Source organism: Dryas octopetala, chromosome 2, assembly GCF_963921425.1.
Source record: "Dryas octopetala chromosome 2, drDryOcto1.1, whole genome shotgun sequence".
Taxonomy (NCBI): Eukaryota; Viridiplantae; Streptophyta; class Magnoliopsida; order Rosales; family Rosaceae; genus Dryas; species Dryas octopetala.
Window position 1 is genome coordinate 5,682,261 of NC_141367.1, and position 24,732 is coordinate 5,706,992.

Sequence of the window (24,732 nt, forward strand, 5' to 3'; positions counted from 1 at the left end):
TAGTAAATCAGGAAGAGAATGATTGTGGACGGTCTGCGTGGCTCAAAGAGCACGGGGATGACCTCAACAACCAGTTAAGAACATTCCTTAGCAGGCCAACAAATGCAATGACCAAATAAGTAAGAGTGTTATACATCCGTGCACATATTGATGAAATGCCGATGAATAGAGTATTCGTGGACAACGGTGCCGTGGTTAATATTCTACCTTTGTCTACCCTAAGGAAGCTAAAGAAAACACAACACGACCGGCGTCTGACAAAGATGAGGATAAGCTCTTTTGTGGGGGACGACGAGGAAATTCTATGGGCAATTTCGCTAGAAGTAGCGGTTGGTAAAAAGAGAAGGGACACTACTTTCCTCGTGGTGAACTCGTTCTCCCAATATAACGTACTTCTTGGTCGAGATTGGATCAATGGTAGGTGGTGCATCCCGTCGTCTTTGCACCAATGCTAATACTTTGGAATAAGTATACGGCCTTTTTCAGCTTCAGCCAACTTTATAGACGCTGAGTTGTATGAGGAATGAGTCACTTTCTAAACCTTGGTAGATGGAGCCAAGGGTATAAAATCTTTTGGGATCACGGCCAATGTTGGCCGACCTGTTTGCATCAATATCCATATCCGATGATGGACAAAAATCAAGAAACGATTGAAGAAGCGCTGGAGAGATGGTCAACGCACTTGGCTAAAGAAATTGCCTGGAAAGACGAGGATGAGATCGATCTGGTTGAATGTTTAAGAGACGGGCCAAAAGAGGACCTCTTAGAAATCGAGGAATTGGACCCAGCATCAGCCAAGCTTGATGACAACAAGGCTGAAGTGCAAGACTCTTTGATTGAAGTGAATTTGGGAACGGCTGAGGAGCATAAGCCGGTTTACATTAGCAGCTTGATGGAACCCTAACTAAGGGCCGAGATGGAGTCAGTTCTAAAGGAGTTCAAAAATTGTTTTGCGTGGGATTACACTGAGATGCTCGGACTCAACTGCCAGCTAGTGGAGCATCGTCTTCCAATCAAAGAAGACTTCAAGCCATTCAAACAACCGCCCCGACGGATGTCAAAAGAAGTTGAGCTTAAGGTGAAAGAGAAAATTAAAATACTTTGTGTAGCCAAGTTTATACGACCAGCGATATATGTAAAATGGCTTTCTAATGTTGTTCCTGTAATTAAAAAGAATGGCAAAATAAGAGTGTGTTGATTTTCGCAATTTAAATCTTACAACTCCTAAAAACGAATATCATATGCCTATGGCCGATCTCCTTATTGATGGAGCGGCCAAACATGAAATCTTGTTATTTATGGATGGCTACTCTAGCTACAACCAAATTAACATAGCAGAGGATTATGTCCATAAAACAGCATTTGAATGGTTGGTAATGTCTTTTGGCCTTAAGAATGCTAGTGCAACCTACCAGTGGGCTATGAACGTGATTTTCCATGATATGATTGGCAAGACTTTAAAAGTGTATATTGATGATGTGGTTGTAAAGTCAGCCACTCGGTCGGGCCATCTTGGGGATTTAAAGAAAGCCTTCGAAAGAATGAGGTTGCATAAACTAAAGATAAATCCTCAAAAATTGCACTTTTGGGGTGTCGGCTGGAAACTTTCTAGGCTTTCTAGTCCACCAAAGAGGAATTGAAGTGGACAAGAATAAGGCCAAAGCCATCATTGACGCGCCACCACCTAAGGAAAATGAAGCCTCAACCAAAGCTTGTTCAAGTTCAGAGACAACTCTTACTTCTGAAGGGGATTCCAGATCCACTCGAAGTGTTACAAAGATGCATGGAATTGTTTTGAAGAAGCGTTAGGAAGAAAGATGAAGATTGAATTTAATACTTATGGCATACCTGTGGGAGAAACACGCTAGACGCTGGCTTCGTACGTAGGTGTTTTGGCAATGACCATAGTGCCAATTATTCATAAGAACTGACCCAAAGTTCCAGAAGATCTCAAAAACAAAATATGGGAAGATGTTCATGTATTTATATCTGATGGAATCTGCAGGTTGATTTTAGTGCAAATATAATTTATCTGAGGTTTATAGTGTTCTAATATACATTGTTGCTCATGACTTGGATGTAGGGTGCATTCGATCTTGAACCTTCCAACAAGAGAAAGATTTTGTCTTCGGCCATAATTAAATGGAGGTCATTCAAGATTGCTTTAACAACCAAGTTCATTCTGTCATTCAAAGATTATCCAAAAGCTCTTGAAACCTGGCCTGAGGAATATGACTTCATTGAGGCGGCCCATTGGTCGCAGTTTGTTGCTAGTCGAATGAAGGATAAATTTTGGTAAGTAAGGGGCTTTCTAAAAACCATATTAAATTTCTTGACCATTATCTTGTGCAATTAAACTTAGGTGAATTATAAGATTTGATAATTGTGGTGGTGTCTTGAGTGTAGGCATTGCATGAGGCTAAAAAAAAGCGAACCAGCAAGATGAATTACCATTATAGGCTGTCGCAAAGGAGATATATTGGATTGGAGGAGAAATTGGTAAGCGTTTTACCTATTTGAAGTTCATACGCATAGAATTATTAAACAAGCTATTGTGTTGAATTTTCTGTTAGACTAACCTAATATTTAATTGTATGGACAGCAGAAAAAAAAATGTAGTAGAGGATAACATTGACCGTTCTGTGCTGTGGAAGAAAGCAAGTGAAGATTCAAATGGCAACTTGGATGGGTAAGTTGCTTTGGTGGCCAAAGTCATAATAAGTACAACGATGATACACAAGTGTCAGTTTGAGCTTAAATTGGATAGGAACGTGATATCATGTGTCATTGGTAGGGTGAGCTGTTGGAAAAGAAAAAGCACGAAGACTTGAAAGTGGATGGTGCAAACGATGTTCTAACCCTGGCTCTAAAGACTCCTAAGCATGCAAGTAGGGTTAGAACTATGAGGGGAAACGTAAACCCTTCAACTTACTTTAACATCCCTAAAAAACCGAGGGAAGCCATTTCACGGGATGAGGTGGTGATAATGTTGCGAAAGAAACGTCAAGAGCTACTGGAAATGATTATTATATTAGAGAAACAGAATAATAGGAATGACCCAATTACTCCAAAGTAAGGGTTGGCGTCTAACAAAGCAAGCTACCATAATTCGAAAAAACAAGCTGCGGGGGTTCAAGTTGAACAGAGTGAAGAAGTTATGGAGGTGTATGAGAATAAGGTAATGGTAACCTATTACCTAAGTGATGAGGATGCAGCCCCTGAATCCGCAGCTTCTTATATATTTTACCTTTAGTCATGATACATCGATATATATAATGTATTATGGAGATTCAAAGAAATTTTTAAAAATGGCATAAGTTGGCTGTGTATAATTACTTATGTATAAATTATTTGGTAAGGCGATTCGTGCAAGTTGGATGTAGGTTGCATCACCAACGTGGTTGCGTATGAGATAGTGTTTAAGATGGCAGTATCAATAATGCACGGTGTACCTTTGGGCGAGGGCAACGTTCGAGTGTTTGTTTACATTGCGATGAAGGAAGATGCATTGCTTTTAGTTCTGGTAAGGGACGAGCGCTACTAAAGGTTAGGCAAGCTGTAGGAAGCCTTATGGCTTGACCAAAGGAACTAGTCATTCAGAATTATGATAAGGTATAATTTCCATTTGTACGTTCATTGAATAATTTGAATGATATTTACGCTCCTACCTAATCTGTTTGTGAAATTGTCATGTAAGTTCTTTTATTTTTTGACTAATCTATTTGTTAAATTGTACACTAAAGAAACAGAAAAAATAAGCTTCTGCAATGGTGAAGGAGTTATTCAAGAAAGATGAAGCCGGAAAGAGAGTGTCAATGGACTGCAAGATGTTGTATCGATTTGCGAAGGAAACAATGGTGTCCAGTGGAAGAGCTATCACAAGGGACATAGAAGAGGATGTATATATTTGGAGAAATCCATAGACTGTACATCTTGCTGGAGGATATTACTAACCTATTGGAGATGCAACAATTATCAGCCAATTGCATAGTGGTTTACAATAGGTAAATAAGCTGACCGAGGTGATTTTGAATTGTATTTTGTCAAGTCACATGTTGTGCTATCATTTAACTCTATTAATTGATTAGGCACCTATATCATTAACTTGTGGAAACAAATTAACATGCAAGAAATGGTTGGGTTTGTGGATTCGGGACGCATATCTGTTAGAGTTGGACCATTGAATTGAAGATCAACCTACCTGGCAAAGCGTTTCCAGCAAGAAAAATGCGATAGGATGTTTTTGGTACCTTACAATGCTGGGTATAGCTATTTAATTGATGAGTGTGGGTGTGCGTGAGTCTATTTTCTGCTTCCCATTTGATGAATGTTAATTACTCGTTCATTTGAAAGATCCTAATGGATTTTGACAATAATTAAGGAAGATAAAGATGTAGTCTATATCATGGACCCTCTCCCGAGATGTACCCGTGCCTAAGAGTTCATGGAAGTTGTCAACACGTAATTTGCTCTTTTCCTTCATGTTTTTAATTATGTTATATATATATCTATAAATTTTATTTTTTGAACTATAACTTGAAGTTTTGCCTTGTTCATTTAATACTATTAAACAATTCCATGTTGTTACAGGTAGGAAAGGTCGACCTACACCTCAATGGAAGCATCTTGATGTGAGTGTTCCATTTATATTACTTGGGTTAACATGTTTCTTAGTGTCAAGACTCAATTAAATAAAATGCATAATAACTGTCTTATTTATCATTGGATTTGGATTGTGTGTAGTGTCCAAAACAGCCAGGAGGTATGGAGTGTGGGTACTGTGTAATGAAGTTCATGAAGGACATAATTTCGGATCCAAACATTGCATATGAGATCAAAGTATAATTTCAATAATTAATGTTCAAAATATACTTTACAAGACTTGGACATTAAACATTCGCATCATGTGAAATTGTATTGTGACGTGACAACCAATCAGCTCTCCATATCGCTTCAAATCCTATCTTTCACAAGCGAACAAAGCACATAGAGATCGATTGTCATCTTTTACAAAAAAGATTGAAAAAGGACTGATCAAAACGGCTTACATATCCACATCACACAGCCAGCCGACATTTTCACAATTCACTACTTGGCAAGTTGGGAAATATTAACATACATTCCAACTTGAGAGGAAGTGTTGAGGGAATTAAAGTCAGATGATGCATTGATATAGAGATCTCCTTGAGTTATGGATGGTCAACGTGAATTGATTAGATTCCTATTTTGTATAAGAATGTAAACTAGGAAACAATCGTGTACATGCTTTAATTTAGGATCTTAATTTTCTTCTATACTGTATAAAGTTCTGCTGTACCTTTTCAATGAAATACACAGAAGAATTATTCACCAAATATCATATTTCTTACAAGCCACACCTAGCAATATGCTCATGTTTCCACAAAATTAAAAACCGGACTTTGCAAGGGCAAAACTTGGATAAAATCATAAAATGATGATTTTCACATAATTCTTACCATTTGCTTACTATACTCCCTCCTTTCTTACAGTTATGGTAAAAAATGTCTCAACCACGTGTAAGGCTTGAATTTGATCCATACCATTCGTTCAACTGAGCGAAAGGGGTGTGCCACCAAGTAAAGTTGTACTTGGAACGATTGCAAAATGATCGAAATGTTAAAGATTAAAAATAAAGTGAAATCAGACGTTTGTGCTTGGTTTCTTTTCTATGTGCTAAAAATTAACATGTGTGCTTGTTCGTGATGCTGATAAAGATACTAGTGTAGCAGATCCTTAACAAAGAAAATACATGAATTCCAGATCTGGTTGATACCCACTTATAATCTTAACCATGGATCTAGTCATAGAAAGAGGATAATAAACTCATATAATAAATAAAAGGGGTCTAATAATAAATACTCATTATTTGATAAACAAGTATCTCTTTGATTAATACTTAGATCCCAAAGGAGGAATACATTAATTGTCAAAATAAAGGTAAAGAAGAGTAAATGAAAGTAATAGATGAACAAAGATGAACACTTATAATAAAAGAAATGATATTAAAATAGTAAATAAAGGACAAGCTCTATGAGTAGACAATTCAAAAAAAGAAAGGACTCAAACCATTGGCAGAGAGAATATGCAATATGCAAGGGTTTTATGGGTTCTGTGTGTGTAGAGGTCCTGAATTCTTCTTCTAAAATAGTAGGACAAGGCTCTGAAACTCTAGTTGATTTTCCTTCAAATTGCTGACGCGTGTATGACTCTGAACAAGCTTAGGAATCTCGGTACCCGTGACTTGACAGCTGTGGCTAGCTTTTGGACAGCTTTATGTGGACGTGTGTCACTGTCTCAATGGCCCCAATCTCTTCATAATATATCTTCTTGGCTTGGTATAGTCGAGAGTTTATTCTACCAAGGCATTTCTATTCACTCGGGCCATCCTGTATGGGCCTTAGTTGAGTCGGTATCATCTTTGGGCTAGTTCTTTCTTAAAACTTCTCTTATGGGCTTTAGGTTTATGCCAGGTGGCATTTTTGAAATTATGGCACAAACACGTACTTACTATACCTTAGTCTCATTAAAATGGTTAAAATTTACACAGTACACCCACCTATAATTCCTAAAATGTCACCATTTATGTAAAGACACAAGTCCAGGCAGCATATTTTTACTCAAAACCACCTATATATGTAAACATTTTTGTTATTATTATACTCCCATAACTCCTAAATACCAAAATGTTAAAGCCACCACCCCACCCGGCCGATTACTTCGGTTAACCACCAAAGCACTAAACCACTGAACTTAAAGGGGCTAACCTCACACCCACACCACCACACAATTCATGATTAAAATGAATCATATTCCTCTAGCTCATGACAATTCATGATTAATAAATTAACATGCCATTTCGTGGGAACAATTAAACAATAAACGCAACATTTTTTTAAATAAAATAACAGTGGGACCCGTTTTGGTTCATTGAAATTAAAACGCCTCCAGTGGGTGTCGTATCTAAGATGTTAAATTGAATTTGGCATTCCACATCAAATGTTCACCCCTCTAGCAGGAGAAATTATTTTGTGTAACCGATACATCACTACATTGTAGCCAATTCAACGTGTCATAATATGGGTGGATATATTATTAATATTATACCCTAACTACTAATATAAATATACCGTCCAATAATACTCTTACATGTTGGATTAGTTACACCACGTGATAGTATATCAGTTCACCTAATAATTTTTCCTCCAGCTGATATGGTGAAAAATTAAAGTATTTGGAGTTCACATGATTATTAAATATATAAAGGTATTAAATTTCAAATTTTGCCAAAAATTTCGTTTTTTTTAAGTTCCGAAATCGAAACACATATTCAACAATTCTTCATGAAGTTTTCCCCGAAATTTGAAATTTCGACGAAATTGACCGAAATTTATTGAAATTATCAAAATTTTCCGCATCAACAATTAATTAATTTTTATTTTCTATTTTCTTCAACTTCAGAAATTCACAAAAATAACTCGAGACTCCAAATAATTCACCGAAAAATCCTACGGACTTGTATTGATGAGTACTAATTTCTTACGAACTCAAAATAGTCAAATTGCTTTCAAAAAAATAATGAAAAATCCTAATCTCATAATTTAATTCTGAAAAAAATAATAATCGCCAAATTCTTGAATTTTCTTTCTCTAAAATTCATTTCCACACAACTAAGCTTTAGAACCACAACCAAATGTCTAAGTTAGTTAAAATAAACTTAAGGAAATTTATAAATCCTTTAAACAAACCTTAAAACAAGTTTGAAAAATTTAAGTAACAAAATTACCATACGCCAAAATTTGGGTTGTTACGCTCAGTGAAGACAAAACTTGGCTGTGTGAGAAGCATGGGAAAAAAGGAAAGAAAAAAAAAAGACTGAAGAGAGAGGCACGGGGAAAAAAAGTAAAGAAAGAAAAAAAAAAGGGGGGGGGGGGTTGGGGCCTTTGGGTAATTGGAAAGCAAAAAAAAAGGTATTAAAAATATCCTAAAGGGCCTAAAACATAATATCCTAAAGAATATAGAGTATATAGGGTTTAATGTATAAATTATATAGTATAAATAGCTAGTATTAGTGTATATAGCGTATATAGAGTATTAGGGTTTACATTTTAGTATATAATTAAATTATAGAGTATAAAGAATATACTAATTTTATTTAACAGTATTTGCTCCAGCGCGCATTATATTCACCTTATATCACATGAAACTTACTATATAATTTGGTTCTTCAATGTTTTTTATCAATTTAGTAGATAATATGTTAAATAAACATATGGTAAAGTTTCATTAAAAATTTCCATATTTTGATAGCAATTTCCGTCGTTTCCGTCTAATTTTTGTCGAAATTTAAAAATCTTTGAAATTTCCATCGAAATTTCCTCGAAATTCAAAATTTAATTCCTTGAATATATATATGTATAATATTATTTGTTATCGTTATTTACCATATTCATTGCAGTTATTAATTTTAATAAAATTAAGTTTTCATGGCAAAGTACACATTTAGTCTATACATTTGTCATCTCCTTTAGAGATACTCTTAACACAATAACTAGTTTCATATTAACATACTAGAATCTATGAGAAAAAAATTTTGTGGACATTCCCCTAAGAGAAGAGCTATATATATAGATGCCCCTTCTGTTGAGATATATCTCATCTTAAACATAATGAGATATAATTTATAGGACCATGTCTCATTACAATTAATGATTAATAAGAGGGTATCAAATTGAATCATATTCCTCTCATTACAATTAATGATTAATAAGTTAACATGCCCTTTCGTGGAACCAATTAAATAATAAACGCAACATTTTTTAAATCAAATAACAGTGTGTAGCACCCTGAATTTTCGGCTTATGGTAATTTCATTACTTAAGTTTTTTAACCTTGTTCTTAAGGTTTGTTTAAAAGAATTGAAATTTTCCTTAACTTTGTTTTGACTAAGACCTTTAGTTGTGGTTCTAGAGTTTAGTTGCTTAGAAGTGAATTTTAGAAAAAGGAAATGCAAGAGTTTAGTTATTATTTCATTTATATTCATTTTTTGGAATTAAATTATGAGAGGAGGATTTTCATAATTTTTGTAGAAGTGATTTAACTATTTTGAGACTACAAAAAATTAGTACTCATCATTACTAGTTCGTAGGATTTTCGAGAAATTATTTGGAGTTCTGAGCTATATTTGGTAAATTTGTAAAGTCGGAGAAATTAGATAAAATGGGGAAAAGAAAGAAATTGAAAACGTTGCTGACTGGGCCGACAAAACGACACATGGCATGCTACCATTAGCCCAACATGTCTGACAAGGCACTGACGAGGCGTAGGGGCACTAACTCGAGCATGCACACAGAAGCGTTGTAAGCCGCATCATAAGGAATGAAGGCCCTTGATCTAATCTGGACCGTCTGGCCTTATTAAACCAAGAAGATTCCAGTCGTTGATTTGAATAGAAGTGGTCATTGTTCATCCGGGTTTTCTTGGACCCGCGTGTTCCTTAAATGGGCTGACCCGGGCGACCCGCTAGTTTGTGTTGACCCAATTCGACTTTTTCTTGTGTTTTTGACATTTTTGTGCATCATATCCCACATTGAAAAATTAGAGAGACTTCCCATGCATCTTCAAGTGCCTATAAATAAAGACTCTTGTACCTCATTTTCACTTACACCACAAAGTAAAGTTAGAGTTACTCACTCCATGGTTCTTTAGGAGTCTCTCTAAGAAGAGACATACCAAAATGGAAGAAAATTTTCATAGTTTAAAAGTTTTTTTTGGAGAGCTTGCCAAAGAGAAAGAGTCCCTAGGAGTGGAGTCTAGCTTTGGAGGTGTACAACCGGGTAAGTATTTTATTATTTCTATTTTGTTTATTTTTCTTAGGCTTTAATAATAGGTTGCATGCTTAGATTAATTAAATATGATTTATATATTTATTAATCAAGCATGCCTAGGTTTATTTTGGAGATTTAATTGCTTAATTTATTTGGTTAATTAAGTATGATTAGTTGTAACCTTAATTTTGAGATTTAATTAAAGGCTAATAACTTGTTAGGTTTAGCAAGTTTCTATTGAAAAGATTAATTTGGATTTAAGTTATTATTCGAGCTTCATTAATTAGTGGAATATTTTGAAGAAATACTAATTAATTAAATACTTAGATTTGATTTATTATAACCTAAATTAATTTGTGGAATTACTTTGAATTAAAGCAATTAGTCAAGTGGTTTGACTTTAAGATAAAACTTGAAACTTAGAAACCCTAAAGAGTAGAGTTTAGTTCACTTAGGACTAGAGTCTTTAGGGACGTGTGACCTAAAAGAATGAGTCATAATGAGATTTTGTTGAACTTAACTTTTGACTAAATTGTCATATTGTCGGACACTAGAAACATCAGTTATCGAAGGATTTCTTTGTGACGTGACAAGAAGGCGATGGATTCGAGATGGATGAGGATGCATATGCTATGTAAAAGAATACGTGAAGAGCATTGGATTCCAAGTAGAAGGATTTATCCTACATTTCTGACTATGGACTTTGTATGTGTTTGTGTTTTTAAATTATTATAACATGCTATTATGATTATGTTGATTGGTCTGAAAGTAAGGGTAGCGTTGTTCGCACGTGACCCTGGGTGTAAGTCCCTAAATCTTTTAGAAGTGATCAGTTAAGGTTATAGGGTGATGAGCCAAGGCAATACGTGTAACGTGTGCTTGTGCGAAGCCAAAGCTCATAATTTATCAAATGGCAGGTGGTACGGTTCTCAAATCTCTACCTTTGTGATTATGGCACTCTCACTATAAATGATTTGTTATGGATTTTCATGTTTATAATCATATTACTGTACAGTCGAGTCATAAATATTTTGAAAAAATTTCAAAGGAAAGGTTGGAAGAACTTATTTTGATGATTTAAGGATCTATAAGAAAATGATTTCCACTATGATTTACACTAAAAAGGTTTTGTGGTTTTCAAACTAGCCAGGGTCCTCTGAGGGGAAGTTATGATCATGTTTTTGTGTTCTTTGTTTATTGGATGTTTTTATAGGTATAAAGCACGGTAAAGGGATGAACTTGGACGAGGGTCAAGCATAGCAGCATCTTGAGACTTGTCAACTTCCTGGATTCAATTGGTATTGTCATTTAGTTGATCTCTCGTGTCGAATATGTTTTGTTGATTTTTCCTCCATTGATTGAAGATGGTTTTGAGTTATTTACTTTGATTTTACATTTGCGTAGCTTTGAAACCTTTATTCTATGCTTGCTATGTATTTCGAATTTATGTAATTTTTCAAGGTTGCAATGAATTACTGTAACCTTGGAGGTTGATTTTATAAAGAAGTTTTATTTTTTACTTTACATGTTTTTCATTATTTATTATCTCTGATTCAACCCGTAATAAACCCTAAAGGCTTAACCCGCATTGAATATCTTGGGAGATTAATACTTGATTTAGTAGTATTAATCTCTTGGAGCATTCAAGGTACGTAGTTGTCTTTGTTGCATACTTGGGGTTTGAGGTGTGACACATTGGACCCATTTTGGTTCATTGAACTTAAAGCACCTTCAATGGGTGTGGTATCTAAGATGTTAAATTGAATTTGGTATTCCACATTGAATTTTCACCCCATCGGCTGATATGGTGAAAAGTTTAAGTATTTGGAGTTCACATGATTATTAAATATATATATAAAATATTATTTGTTATCGCTATTTACCATATTTATTGCAATTATTAATTTTTTATAAAACTATGTTTTCATGGCAAATTACACATTTAGTCTATACGTTTGTCATCTCCTTTAGAGATACTCTTAACATAATAACTAGCTAGTTTCATATTGACATACTAGAATCTATGAAAAAAAAAATTTGCAGACATTCCCCTAAGAGGAGCTATATATATAGATGTCCTTCTATTGAGATACCTGATCAACTTAAACATAATGAGATATAATTTATGAGACCATATCTCAATAGCTCAATTACAATTCATGATTAATAAGAGGGTATCAAAATGAATCATATTCCTCTCATTACAATTCATAATTAATAAATTAACATGCCCTTTCGTGGAACTAATTAAACAATAAACGCAACATTATTGAACTTAAAGCACCTCCAATGGGTGTGGTATCTAACATGTTAAATTGAATTTGGCATTCCACATTAAATTTTCACCCCTCCAGCTGATATGGTGAAAAGTTAAAGTATTTGGAGTTCACATTAGGGGTCGGCAATGGGCCGGGCCGGGCTAGCCCGGCCCAAATTTTTCGGGTTCGGGCCGGGCTCGGGCTTGAATGATAGAAGCCCAATAGGGCTTTCGGGCCGGGCCGGGCCGGGCTTGGGCTTTAATACACAAGCCCAAGGCCCGCCCATCGGGCTTTGGCTTGCGGGCTTGGAGGGCCGGGCCGGGCTAGGCCCAAACGGGCGGCCCAAATAGGCCCAAAGCCTGTTTAGACACATATATATGTTAAAAAAAAATATAGGATTTTGGCTATGTTGTGATTTGAACATGAGACCTCACATAACAAACTTCAACTCTCAACCAACTGAGCTGACCAGTTTATTTGTTAAGTTTGTGAATCATAACATATTTAATAGCTTTTTCGTTTGTTTACTTCAATAAATTATTAATATGCTTATTAAGTTATTCTATAATACTATTATGTTAGTAATAGTGTAAGACCATAAATAATAAACTTTTAAAATTATATACAACATTACAACTATAATAAAACATAAATGTACATATGTTTTATTATATATTTTATTACATATTTTTATAAACAAACGATGCAATTGTGTTGTCAACGATCCGAACCGTTCAAATTTTAGTTCCTCACTCAAAGATAATTCGTGCAAAAAATTAGCTTAATCGGAGATGTAAAAGTGACATAATGGTGGTCGAATTAATGAACGATCGTGGTTTTTCTAATGATGATCGAATGGGTAGATGAATGTCGATTTAGCCGATTTTTTGTACGGATGATCTTTGACTATGAACATAGAAAATGAACGGGTCAAATTGTTGAAATCACGTTGTGGTCTTCATAATTATGGAAACAACAAGGTTTCAACGGGAAAGTTATTAGAATTATACTCTTCAAGTGTATTTATATGTAGAAGTTCACATATCGATCGTGTTTTCAACGATTCGAATCGTTCAAGTTTTAGTTCCCCACTCAAAGAGAATTCTTGCAAAAAATTAGCTTAATCGGAGATGTAAAAGTGACATAACGGTGGTCGAATTAATGAACGATTGTGGTTTTTCTAATGATAATCGAATGGGTAGATGAATTCCGATATAGCCAATTTTTTGTAAGGATGATCTTTGACTATTAACATAAAAAATGAACGGCTAAGATTGTTAAAATCACGTTGTGGTCTTCACAATTATGGAAACGACAATGTTTCAACCGGAAAGTTATTAGAATTATATTCTTCAACTCTTCAAGTGTATTTATATGTAGAAGCTCACATCTCGATCGTGTTTCCAAGTTTTCAATGATCCGAACCGTTCATTTTTTAGTTTTTCACTCAAAGATCATCCCTGCAAAAAATTAGTTCAATTGGAAATGTAGAAATTAGATAATGGTGGTCCAACTTATGAACGATCGTGATTTTTCTAATGATAATCGAATGGGTAGATGAGTTCTGATTTTGCTGATTTTTTGTAAGGATGATCTTTGACTATGAATATAGAAAATGAACGGCTCAGATTGTTGAAATCACGTTGTGGTCTTCACAATTATGAAAACAATAAGGTTTCAACGAGAAAGTTATTAGAATTATACTCTTCAACTCTTCAAGTGTATTTATATGTAAAAGTGACGTAACGATGGTCGAATTAATGAATGATCATGGTTTTTTTAATGATAATCGAATGGGTAAATGAATTCCGATTTGGCCGATTTTTTGTAAGGATAATCTTTGACTATCAACATATAAAATGAACGGTTCAAATTATTAAATTAATGAACAATCATGGTTTAATAACTTTAATTATAGTTGTATTATAAAAGTTGTATATATACATATACATTTATGTTTTATTATAGTTGTAAATTTGTAATGTTGTATATAATTTTCAAAGTTTATTATTTATGGTATTACATAGTATAGTTTACACTTTACACTATTACTATTTACTAATATTATAGAATTATATAATAACTTAATAACCATATTATTAATTTATTAGAGTAAACAAACGAAAAACCTATTAAATATGTTATGATTCACAAATTAGACAAATAAACTAGTCAGCTCAGTTGGTTGAGAGTTGAAATTTGTTTTATGAGGTCTCAAGTTCAATTCATAACATAGCCAAAATCCTATATTTTTTTTTATTGAAGATATTAAACGGGCTTTGGGCTTTGGGCTTCGGGCCGGGCTTTGGGCGGGCCTAAGCGGGCCGGGCTTTGGGCGGGCCGTGGGCTTCAAGGGGATGGCCCAAGCCCAACCCAAAAAATTTTCGGGCCGGGCCGGGCCGACCCAAATGTCGGGCCAAATCGGGCTTCGGGCCCAATGGGCCGGGCGGGCTTCGGGTGGGCTTCGGGCCTTGGGCTATTTGGTGAGCCCTAGTTCACATGATTATTATATATATAATATTATTTGTTATCTCTATTTACCATATTCTTGCAGTTATTAATAATAAAACTACGTTTTCATGGCAAAGTACACATTTAGTCTATACATTTGCCATCTCCTTTAGAGATACTCTTAACACAATAACTAGTTTTATATTGACAGACTAGAATTATGAATAAAAAATTTGAAGACATTCGCCTAAGAGAAAAACTATATATATATATATATATATATAGATTTCCCTTCTATTGAGGTATAAGTGTATAACTATATATATATATATTCCCCTTCTATTGAGGTATAAGTGTATAACTATATATATATATAGATTCCCCTTCTATTGAGGTATAAGTGTATAACTCATCTTAAATATAATAAAATATGGTTTGTGGGACCCACTCCGCATTGTAATTCGATGATCAAAGCTCTGTAATTTCTAAGTCTCTATACAAGGATCATCTTTGCAAAAAATTAAGTAAATCGAAAACCATTAACATATCTAATTGTGATTTAATAAATGGATAAATATAGTGATTCTATAAACACTTGAAATGATGGCCTTTAATAAAATAGTTAAACGATTTTTGATTTAGCTATTTTTTTGCAAGGATTATCCTTGTATAGAGACTTAGAAAATAGACCGCTTTGATTATTGAATTACAATACAGAATGGGTCCCATAAGCCATAACTCATTATTTTTAAGATAAAGTAGACCTAAACGAAAGGAGCATGATATAATATATATATATATAATTTTCGAGCATACATGATGTGACAGGACCGCCCCCGGATTCCACCCTGAAACCCGGAGAGGTCCTGCGGGAATCCAAATTCAAGAAAAATCCTACCGAAAATTCGGCAGAACCTCCCCTAAAAATGGACTAACCCAGAAATTTTATACCTGTTAAAAAGCACTTCTAATCATCAACCACCTCTACCACAACCAAATAGGGTCTTAGACCCAACAATTTCACAGAAATTCAACTTAAGATTTTAGAGTGGTTATCAGAGCTGCTATTCTATTACAAGGAATCTCTATAAAAATTAAATGGCGCCTACATGTTCCGACTAGGGAGATGGATGTGACTGCCTCGACGTGTTTGGCTCGACCTCTACCAAAGCTATTACCTGGGGGACAATTTAAGACAAAACAAAATAAACCGTGAGATAACTCGGTGAGTGGACAGTTTAAATAAAATGAAAACAAAAGTAAACTTTTTGTTTCAGAAAATCCTCTTAAACCGCGTTTAGCTCTAAAACATCACGTTACTCTTTGAAACCCCCAGTTTAAAACCATTTCGAAAATTTCTTCTTTCAATTCTATTTTAAATCACCTCGAACCGTAAATCCAACTCTGAAAAACAATTAATACTCCACAACTGAAAACTCACGCCACACTAGTACCCGGGAAACTGCTGGTCATACACTGCCGAGTCATCTCTAGGCAAGTGCAGAGCAAATCTATACCTGCTGTGATGCTGGTCATACACCGCCGACTAGGCAAGTGCAGAGCAAATGCTGGTCGTACACCGCCAACTAGGCAAGTGCAGAGCAATTGTAAGGCTGGTCGTACACTGCCAACTAGGCAAGTGCAGAGCGAGTGCTGGTCATACACCGCCGAGTCATCTCTAGGCGAGTGCAGAGCAATTATATACTTGCGTGCTGGTCGTACACCGCCGAGTCATCTCTAGGCGAGTGCAGAGCAAATATATACCTGCTGAAGGGGGGTACTAATATGGCGATTTAAAACTGCTCATTTAACTTCATAAAATTCGTTACTCAAATCAAATCCATGTCAAACGATACTTAAATCATTGAAATTTACCACATATGTTCATAAGGAAAATGTCTAACTCTCCAATCAATATTTCTAATTCAAGATTCATGATAACCAAATAATAAAATCATAATTTAAGAAAACACTTCCAAATCAAAGATCCAATTCAACTTCTATTATCTCTCTAACAAATTCAATAACCAAATGAATAAATCATGAATTTAGAAAAGTATTTGCAAATAAAGTCCACTCACAGTGAAAAGTCTTAGCTTCGATCCCCCGCCGGATCGTCTAGGCCCACGGTCGTCTCACCTATAGAATAAACAGTGAATAGTATCATTAATCTCGACCTCAACGACCAATTACAAGGTGTGTGTATAAAACTAGATATTTCGTTCAACCCCTTATTTTCAACGGTAAAAATCAACTTCATCCTAAAGCCCATAAATCCAAATCAGTATATATATATATATTCTTCCCGGCTCAGAACCCATAACACACCAAACTTTTTAATCCGTCAACTCTACCCAAATAAAACTTCTTGTATAGGACACCGCGGTCGGGGTTCGTCCGAAAGTCGTTTCGGTAATCAAAAGTATCCAAATAACACCCAAAATTGAAGTTTCGTCAATTTGGGTAACACCCAACAGTCCAAAACAACGACCGACTTAATTTGAGTTCTTGATTTCGTGCCATCTTAGAGAATTGACGGCTGAGTGGTCGGAACCACCGCCATCGCCACCCACCATAGTGAATCCTACAACTTACTCCAAATTACTCCAAATTTTGATCCTAAACATCAATCATCCTTCCTAAGAGGTGGAAATCGCCCAATAATAGACCAAGAACAATCTCCAAAACCAAATTTCAAAGCACACTCGAATTGGCTTTAAACCCCCAAATTTCAAGTTTCAAATTTCTAGTTTTTAACAACCAAATACATAAGGGAATGAAAACCCAGTAGGAGAGAAGAAAAACCCACCGGAAAAAGCATTGATTGGCGACGGGGGATGGCCGGAATCCGGAGAGAAATGGCGGCAGGCTGGGTGGTCTCTGGCCCTGTTTTCGCGCGTGTGGGAGCTGGGCTGGCTGGAGGAGTGGCCGGGAACGGTGGTCGGCGTTGGGGGAGGCTCGCCGGAGCCTTAGGTCGCCGAAAAAGTGACCGGACGTGGCTGGGTGGCTGGGGCAGGTGCGTGCAGGGGTGGGTTGCGACTGTGTGTTGTGGCCCTCATCGAAGTGGTGGCTGGCTGGGGGGATCGGCGCCGACTCGCCGGTGGTCTTGGGTCGTCGAGACGGTGGCCGGAGCTGGCCGCGCCGGTGAGAGAAGAGAGGGGGAGGTGAGTGAGCTCGGGGAGAGAGAGGGAGAAGTGAGTGTGCGGGAGAGAGAAAGAGAGAGAGAGATAATAAAAAGGGAGAGAGAAGGTTCTAGAGAGAGAAAATTCAAAAAAAATCTGATTTTTAAACCCAATTTGTCCATTTTACGAAATTGCCCCTCGCTTCAAACGCCCATATCTTTCAAACCATAACTCGGATCAACGCCTGCTACGTGTCTATGAAATCGTGGGCTCGAAACCTTTCCAACGGACTCGAAGTCACAATCGAAATCTCATTTATTTTAAAAGTCAATTTTGGGTCAAACCCCAAATTAAAACAAAAATAAAAACTTAAATCAAACCCCTTTTTATTTTCCAAATAAACCTCAAAATCTTTAAAATGCAATTCCACACCTTAAAAAAAATCTCTTAAAAAAAACATAGTTAAATAAAAATTTAAATTTCTATTGAAAATTTGGGTCGGGTCGTTACATGATGCGTGGCACCTGAGATTTGAACCAAATAAATTCACTCGATGCCAAATTATCCCCATACTTTTGAGCCGCCTTGATATATATATATATATGCATTAAATATATATCATATATATGTTCAATTGTAGAATCAAATTATAAAATATCATATGCAGTGTATAAAAGGCACAAGGAAGTGATGACATCAACCATGTTGTCCCCCAACATCCTAAAAAGGAGTAGATATTATAGGAATCCATGTTTACGCATTCTAGGCAATATAAATGGTATCATTTTTGCCCATCTGCTATGGGAATGAAGGCCGTTAATTTATTAATTTGGCAGTTGCATCAGATTCGTTTGGCATCAATTTCCCCTACAACTCCAATTTATAAGGTCATGTCACATTGTCAACTGATGATCAGTATCTTTGTATAAGGCATGCATGAGGGGGTAGTCGGGTTAGGTACTTAGGTCATATGTCACAATTTGATACCCATCATTCAATTCGTTTGGTATCAATTTCATATCCTTTTCATCCAAACATGTACACCACTTTAGGGAATTCGATCTAATAAAGATACCAACAGAATATAACAGATCATGGGAATAAGAGTATAAGACATTCGATCGTGTACGTGATGCCTTTCCCTTTTTTTGTAGCAGTCATGCAATGCATTTCTAGAGGAACCTAACCTCTTGCTATTAGTGTGACCGGTACTGTACAGACCATGTTAGGATGCATGAAAGTGTTGAGGTGAAGCAATTGAGTTGCTGATACAGCAATACTGTCCTCAACTTAATTATTTTGGAAGTATTTTGTATGTTTGATACACATTATTGACTCACTTTCTAACATATTAATTAAGTTTTTTGAGTCTAATTGTCTATAACACGATATCAAAATCTTGTGTATAAGAGATCCTGAGTCCGATGTTGAAAGTAATGTCCCACATCGGAAAACTAGAGTTTAGTATATGTGCTTATAAGTCTTGGGCCTCTCCACCCATTGCCAATTGGTTTTGGGTTGGATACTCTAATTCTATCATCCGAAACCTCCAATCCTCGTGATTTATTTTAGGTGAGATAATTGTTTTTGATCCAGTACACAATTCCTAATCAGGTTGGTTATTCTGACCCAAAAGAAATATCAGGTTGGTTATTTGTCACCTAGGCCTGGAAATCATTCATCTCTGCCCAAAACATGTCCCCACTATTGGCTTATTTGCGTTGGAATGAAAGCAACTTGTTCCATTTGCCAACTTCCCCAGCAAATTTCCAACAGGATACCAGGTGTACACCAAAACTCTCTCTAGTACTCGACATATATGCATCTTTAATTAACACTACTCAGATTCTTACAAATGGTAGTTATAAGCTAGTATAACGTGTACAAATACCATCTTGTCAATAAATATACCCACTATTTTTCTTCTTTTGCAAGATTATAAAGTATCTATCTAAATTGGAGCATTGCTTCTCTTCAGTGTTATAAATATCTCCACGTACTCTTTAACTTGTTATAGCTAGCACTTAAGGTGTACCAAAGTATCTCAATCTTGAGAACTTTCTTGGGTAATAGTTAGTTTCCTCATTTTATATATTGTCTTAAGCAAAATGTGGAATTCCATTGGAAAATCACTAGGGCTTCAATCGAAGTGCCTCCCACACCAAAATCAAGTTGCTAGTGACACAGTGCAACGTGCGAACTTGGCTGCTGGAAAACAGCTGAGTTGCAATACTTGTCTAGAGGAAAACAAAGCGTGTAAGTGTGACCAAAGCTTTGAGAGCTTTAAGAGAGTCTCAGATATTGATGATGATGATAAGCACCATGGAGAGGCCAACAATTCTGTTACTCATTCTGTAATCAACATGACTGGGATGCTCATAGGTAAATTTTTAAGACCCTTGTGCATTAATTGTATGGTTTCGTCTCCCCTTTTGCGCCCCAATTAAAAGGTCTTCTCCCATTTTGCATCACCAAATTTGTGGTTAGATGAGTAATTCATCCATTTTTTATTAACGTACAAGTTCCAATATGACACTGTAAAAAAATATATGTAGTATTTCACTCTGCGGGACGTCCGTTCTTTAACATACTTGGATTTTTTATGACTTTTTTCCACTTTCTAATTCCGCTGTCAAAAGGTTTAACACTTTAGGGGATAGAATTGTTGATCAAGACTGATTCCTCGATTAAAATCTAAATATAACATCAAACAGTAATTCCATACCCTAAATATTGAACTTTGTCAAAAATTTGTTAAAAAATGACAAAAACTACCTCACCCGCTCTTTAATGTCCTGTCCTGAGAAAATTTCTTGATATACGTATGAGGCTTCGATTTCTTAGTAAGAAGAAACCACTACTTACATGTAAGGAGGTAAACATTTTTTAATAGAACTATTTGTTCCACTCATCATCTTGCATACCATCTTAATTTCTAATAAAGGGGAATATATGTTAGTGATCTTCTTCAATCTACATTCTTTCTTATTTTGATCATTTTGCAGTGTAATCTCATAATCGGCACGTTACTACTCCCAAACCATATAGGTGGACATATTCCTTTGCATTTCAGTTGTATGATTTAGAAAATATTATAATTGCATATATATTGTGCTGCAGGTTTGGGACAGCTATCAACTCCATATGCCTTAGAAACTGGGGGGTGGTCTTCGGCATTCTTAATGATAGGACTTGGAATAATATGTGCATATTGTTCCCATCTACTTGGAAAATGCCTCGACAAAAATCCCAAGTCAAGAAGCTACACAGATATTGGACAGCAAGCCTTTGGAACCAAAGGAAAACTTTTAGCAGCAACCTTCATTTACATGGAGATCTTCATGGCCCTTGTATCCTACACCATCTCACTGCATGACAACCTAATCAGAGTGTTCTCAGGGACCCAACTTATAAGGGTCCCATGGGCTAAGTTATCAAAATCCCAGTTACTGACCTTGATGGCAGTTGTGGTGGCTCTTCCAAGTCTGTGGTTGAGAGATCTCTCTTCCATATCTTTCCTTTCCTTTGGTGGTGTTCTCATGTCACTTGTCATTTTTACATCAGTGGCATGCACAGGCATTTTTGAAGGGGTGAAAGCTAACCACAAGATACCAGTCCTTCAGGTTCATAATATTCCTGCAATATCCGGCCTTTATATCTTCAGCTATGCAGGACATATTGTCTTTCCCAATTTATACAAGGCCATGAAAGATCCATCCAAGTTCACCAAGGTACTTCTTCAGCTTTCCAATTTATAATTAGCCTCATGAAAGAGATTTTTTATAATGAACATTCATTAATTATTAACAATATATTATTTAAAATATGAATTATCACTCCAAAAAAAAAAAAAAAACTTGATTTTTGAATATGGTTCTTCTATCCAGTTAAGTTAATAATAAACCACTTGTTTTGAATTCACTGAAGCATAAACTTATATTAAGGCACTTGGCTGGCTAGAATTATTAGAACTATCCTTAGAAAGGATAGGAATTTACACTTAAAAAATTAGGAAAATTTAAAATTATTTTAATTATAGAAATACTTATTTTTCAAGAAACCTAATTCTTTTTCTTTATGAGACCTACTTCTCTTTCTAAGAAGCCCAAGAGTAATTATTATACTTATAAAACAATAACAAAAAATCTAGTTTTATATTTGTGAAACCATGAGTGTGTACAAAGGGTCTCATTGTATATTTTTTCCTTGGCAAAAAAAAAACAAGATTCCACTTAATCAATAATCCAAAAAATTTAGCAACATAACATGCCGAACTATATTTGACAAGAGAAAATTAATTTCCTTATATTTTCTCTCTTTTTAACTTTTACAAATGTATTAAATTCCTGCAGGTATCCATAATAAGCTTCAGTTTAGTTACTATGCTTTACACATCGCTAGCATTCATGGGTGCCAAGTTGTTTGGTCCCCAAGTGGACCCTCAAATCACACTGAGCATGCCTCCACATCTTATTGTCACAAAGGTTGCACTATGGGCCACTGTGCTGACACCAATGACCAAATATGCTCTGGAATTTGCACCATTAGCCATCCAGCTTGAGCATAACCTTCCTGATTCTATGAGTTCCAGAACAAAGCTGATTGTGAGGGGCAGTGTGGGTTCAGTTCTACTTCTGGTGATACTAGCACTGGCTCTCTCTGTGCCATATTTTGAGTATGTTCTCAGCCTCACTGGCTCTCTTGTGAGTATTGGTATTTGTGTCATTTTCCCTTGTGCCTTCTACCTCAAGATCTGTTGGGGCCAAATATCAAAATCTCTCATGCTCCTTAACTTTGCCTTAATTGCATTTGGGTCTCTCCTTGGAGTGTTTGGAACCATTTCCTCATCAAAGTTGCTCCTAAAACACCTCAACAGAGCTCACTCAGGCTGAAAGACGAACCACACATATATAAATAACATTATCTTTTTTGGATGAGTAGTGGCGCAGTTTCTCTACTGTCCTTTCATTATTTTCATTTTCATGTAATCTTTTTCGAGATTAAACTATACAATCGTTTATGTATTTTCAAAAGGTTTTCTAAGTAAGGGTATTCAAGCAAATTTATACAATCAATAATAGTATAGATTGTTTAATATGAATATATGATCAGTTGCTTAAAACAATATAATAATTAGAGCCAATGGCCCTGGAGTCCTGGACATAAAGCCACCTCCTAGCAATGTGCTCGTGTTCCCCCACAAAATGAAAAACTGGCCTGGCTTTGCAAAGGCACAACTTGGATAAAATCATAAAATGATGATTTTCGCATAATTCTCCCCATTTGCTTACTACACTCCCTCCCTTTCTTACTACACCTCGGTCTCATTAAAATTGTTAAAATTTACACAGTACACCCATCTATAATTCCTAAAATGTCACCATTTATGTAAAGACATAAGTCCAACATATTTTTACTCAAATCCACCTATATAACCCAAAATGTGAAAGCCACCACCCCACCCGATTGCCTCGGTTAGACACCAGAGCACTAAACCACTGAACTTAAAAGGGCTAAAACCTCAGCCACACCCACACCACCACACATCTAAGCTTTTGAAAGAACCATTTTTGAAGTTCTTAATAATCTTTGATGAAATCCTAAGGTAAATCTACAAAGTCTAAACTTATTTCATAACTATTTTCATATGATTATGTTTGGGCCATAAATTGGCATTAACCATGACAAGGTGATTGGAAAGAAAATTGAGTGAGAAAAGAAGTCGGGCTACCTTCTTTGATCGAATTTGAAAGAAACAAGCCTAGGTGTGTGTATAAAATAAAAAACGTGGTATGCGAGGTGTTGATACCCATATTGATCGAGTAGAACTACGCATCGTAGAAGTGGAAATGACAAGACTTGAGTGGTTATCGGATCATTGTTTGCCTAGACATGGGCTAAGGAAAAGGCTCAAGAGACTAGAAACACGTCCATAGGACCCAAAGGTCTAGTAGATGGGGCGAGGTCCAAGCATAGACTCTTGACCCAAAGGACCAAGGCCCAATGGCGGGCTTGGCGACTAGTGGGTCAAGGCCCAATGAGGCTTGGTGACCAAGAGATCATGGATGCGAGCACTCAATAACATAGAGGCACAAGGCCCCAATAGGCCTCAGTGCATTGAACATGAAAGGCTAAGGTGTATCCTTAGCCTTGGCACTAATGGAAGGCCCAAGCTCCAATGATCTAGGCTTAGTGCTTTGTTGTAGGTGAGTCTCAAACCTGAGGGACGCCTTAGGGAGGGGGCTCAGACCCTATTATCTAATAATTAAAAAACATCATATATTATAAATTTAGGGTGAATTGAGAATTTGGGAATTAGGATTTGAAACTTCAAACTTACTTGAAAAATGAAATTGAAAGTTGAGTCTTGAGATGGTGGTGGTGCTGTGGTGATTTGTGTGAAATAGGGGCAGCGGCAGGCAGTGGGCCGGCGACAAAATGCCCTTATGGTGGACCGGTGGTGGGGGCTGGTTTGGGTCTTTATGGGTTTTGGGAAATTTGGTTAAGGAAGGGAATGAGGAGTCTGAGGGGCACACGGGTTAGTAGCAGGTTTATCTTTTCTTTTTTCTTTTTCCTTTTTCTAATTCCTAGCTCAAAACGACATTGTTCTGAGCAAGAAACTTTAAAATAAAAAAATAAAACAAGCCTGGCCAAAACGATGTCTTTTTGGCTAGGCAACAAATAGGAAAAAAGAAAAGCCAAGAGCCGCAGCTCACACTAGCTCAATCAAGACTTTCATGAAACAGTTACTCGGTATAGGGGGTCATCGTTCTTCTCTTCGAAGGGTCGTCGGTGTAGTTGTCCAGAGGTCGGAGGCTTCGTGCTCCGCCGTTCAGGGGGTCGCTTGACCTCCCAACCTATAAGGTGCGTCCATCCCTAGTTATTAGTAATCTTTTGGAATTTATTTAAGGTTATTAGTATTTTATTTATTATTTTTAGAAATTAAGAAAACACACTTTTGTTAGTTTTTTACTTTCGTAAAAATAGTTTGGGACCTTGAGTTCGTAGTTTGAGACCTTGATGTCATACTCTGCACAGCTTCCTTTCATATTTCTT

The 24,732-nt window shown here is 36.1% G+C and overlaps 1 protein-coding gene across 1 annotated transcript; it reads left to right on the forward strand.

Moving 5' to 3' along the window:
- The first annotated feature begins 19,635 nt into the window (after nucleotides 1-19,635).
- LOC147292696 (Transmembrane amino acid transporter family protein) lies at nucleotides 19,636-22,747 on the forward strand. Its single transcript, XM_086232863.1, has 3 exons — nucleotides 19,636-20,058; nucleotides 20,797-21,407; nucleotides 22,029-22,747. Exons 1-3 carry the CDS (start codon nucleotides 19,785-19,787, stop codon nucleotides 22,566-22,568), a joined length of 1,425 nt encoding a protein of 474 aa, XP_086088989.1. The 5' UTR covers nucleotides 19,636-19,784; the 3' UTR covers nucleotides 22,569-22,747.
- The last annotated feature ends 1,985 nt before the right edge of the window (nucleotides 22,748-24,732 follow it).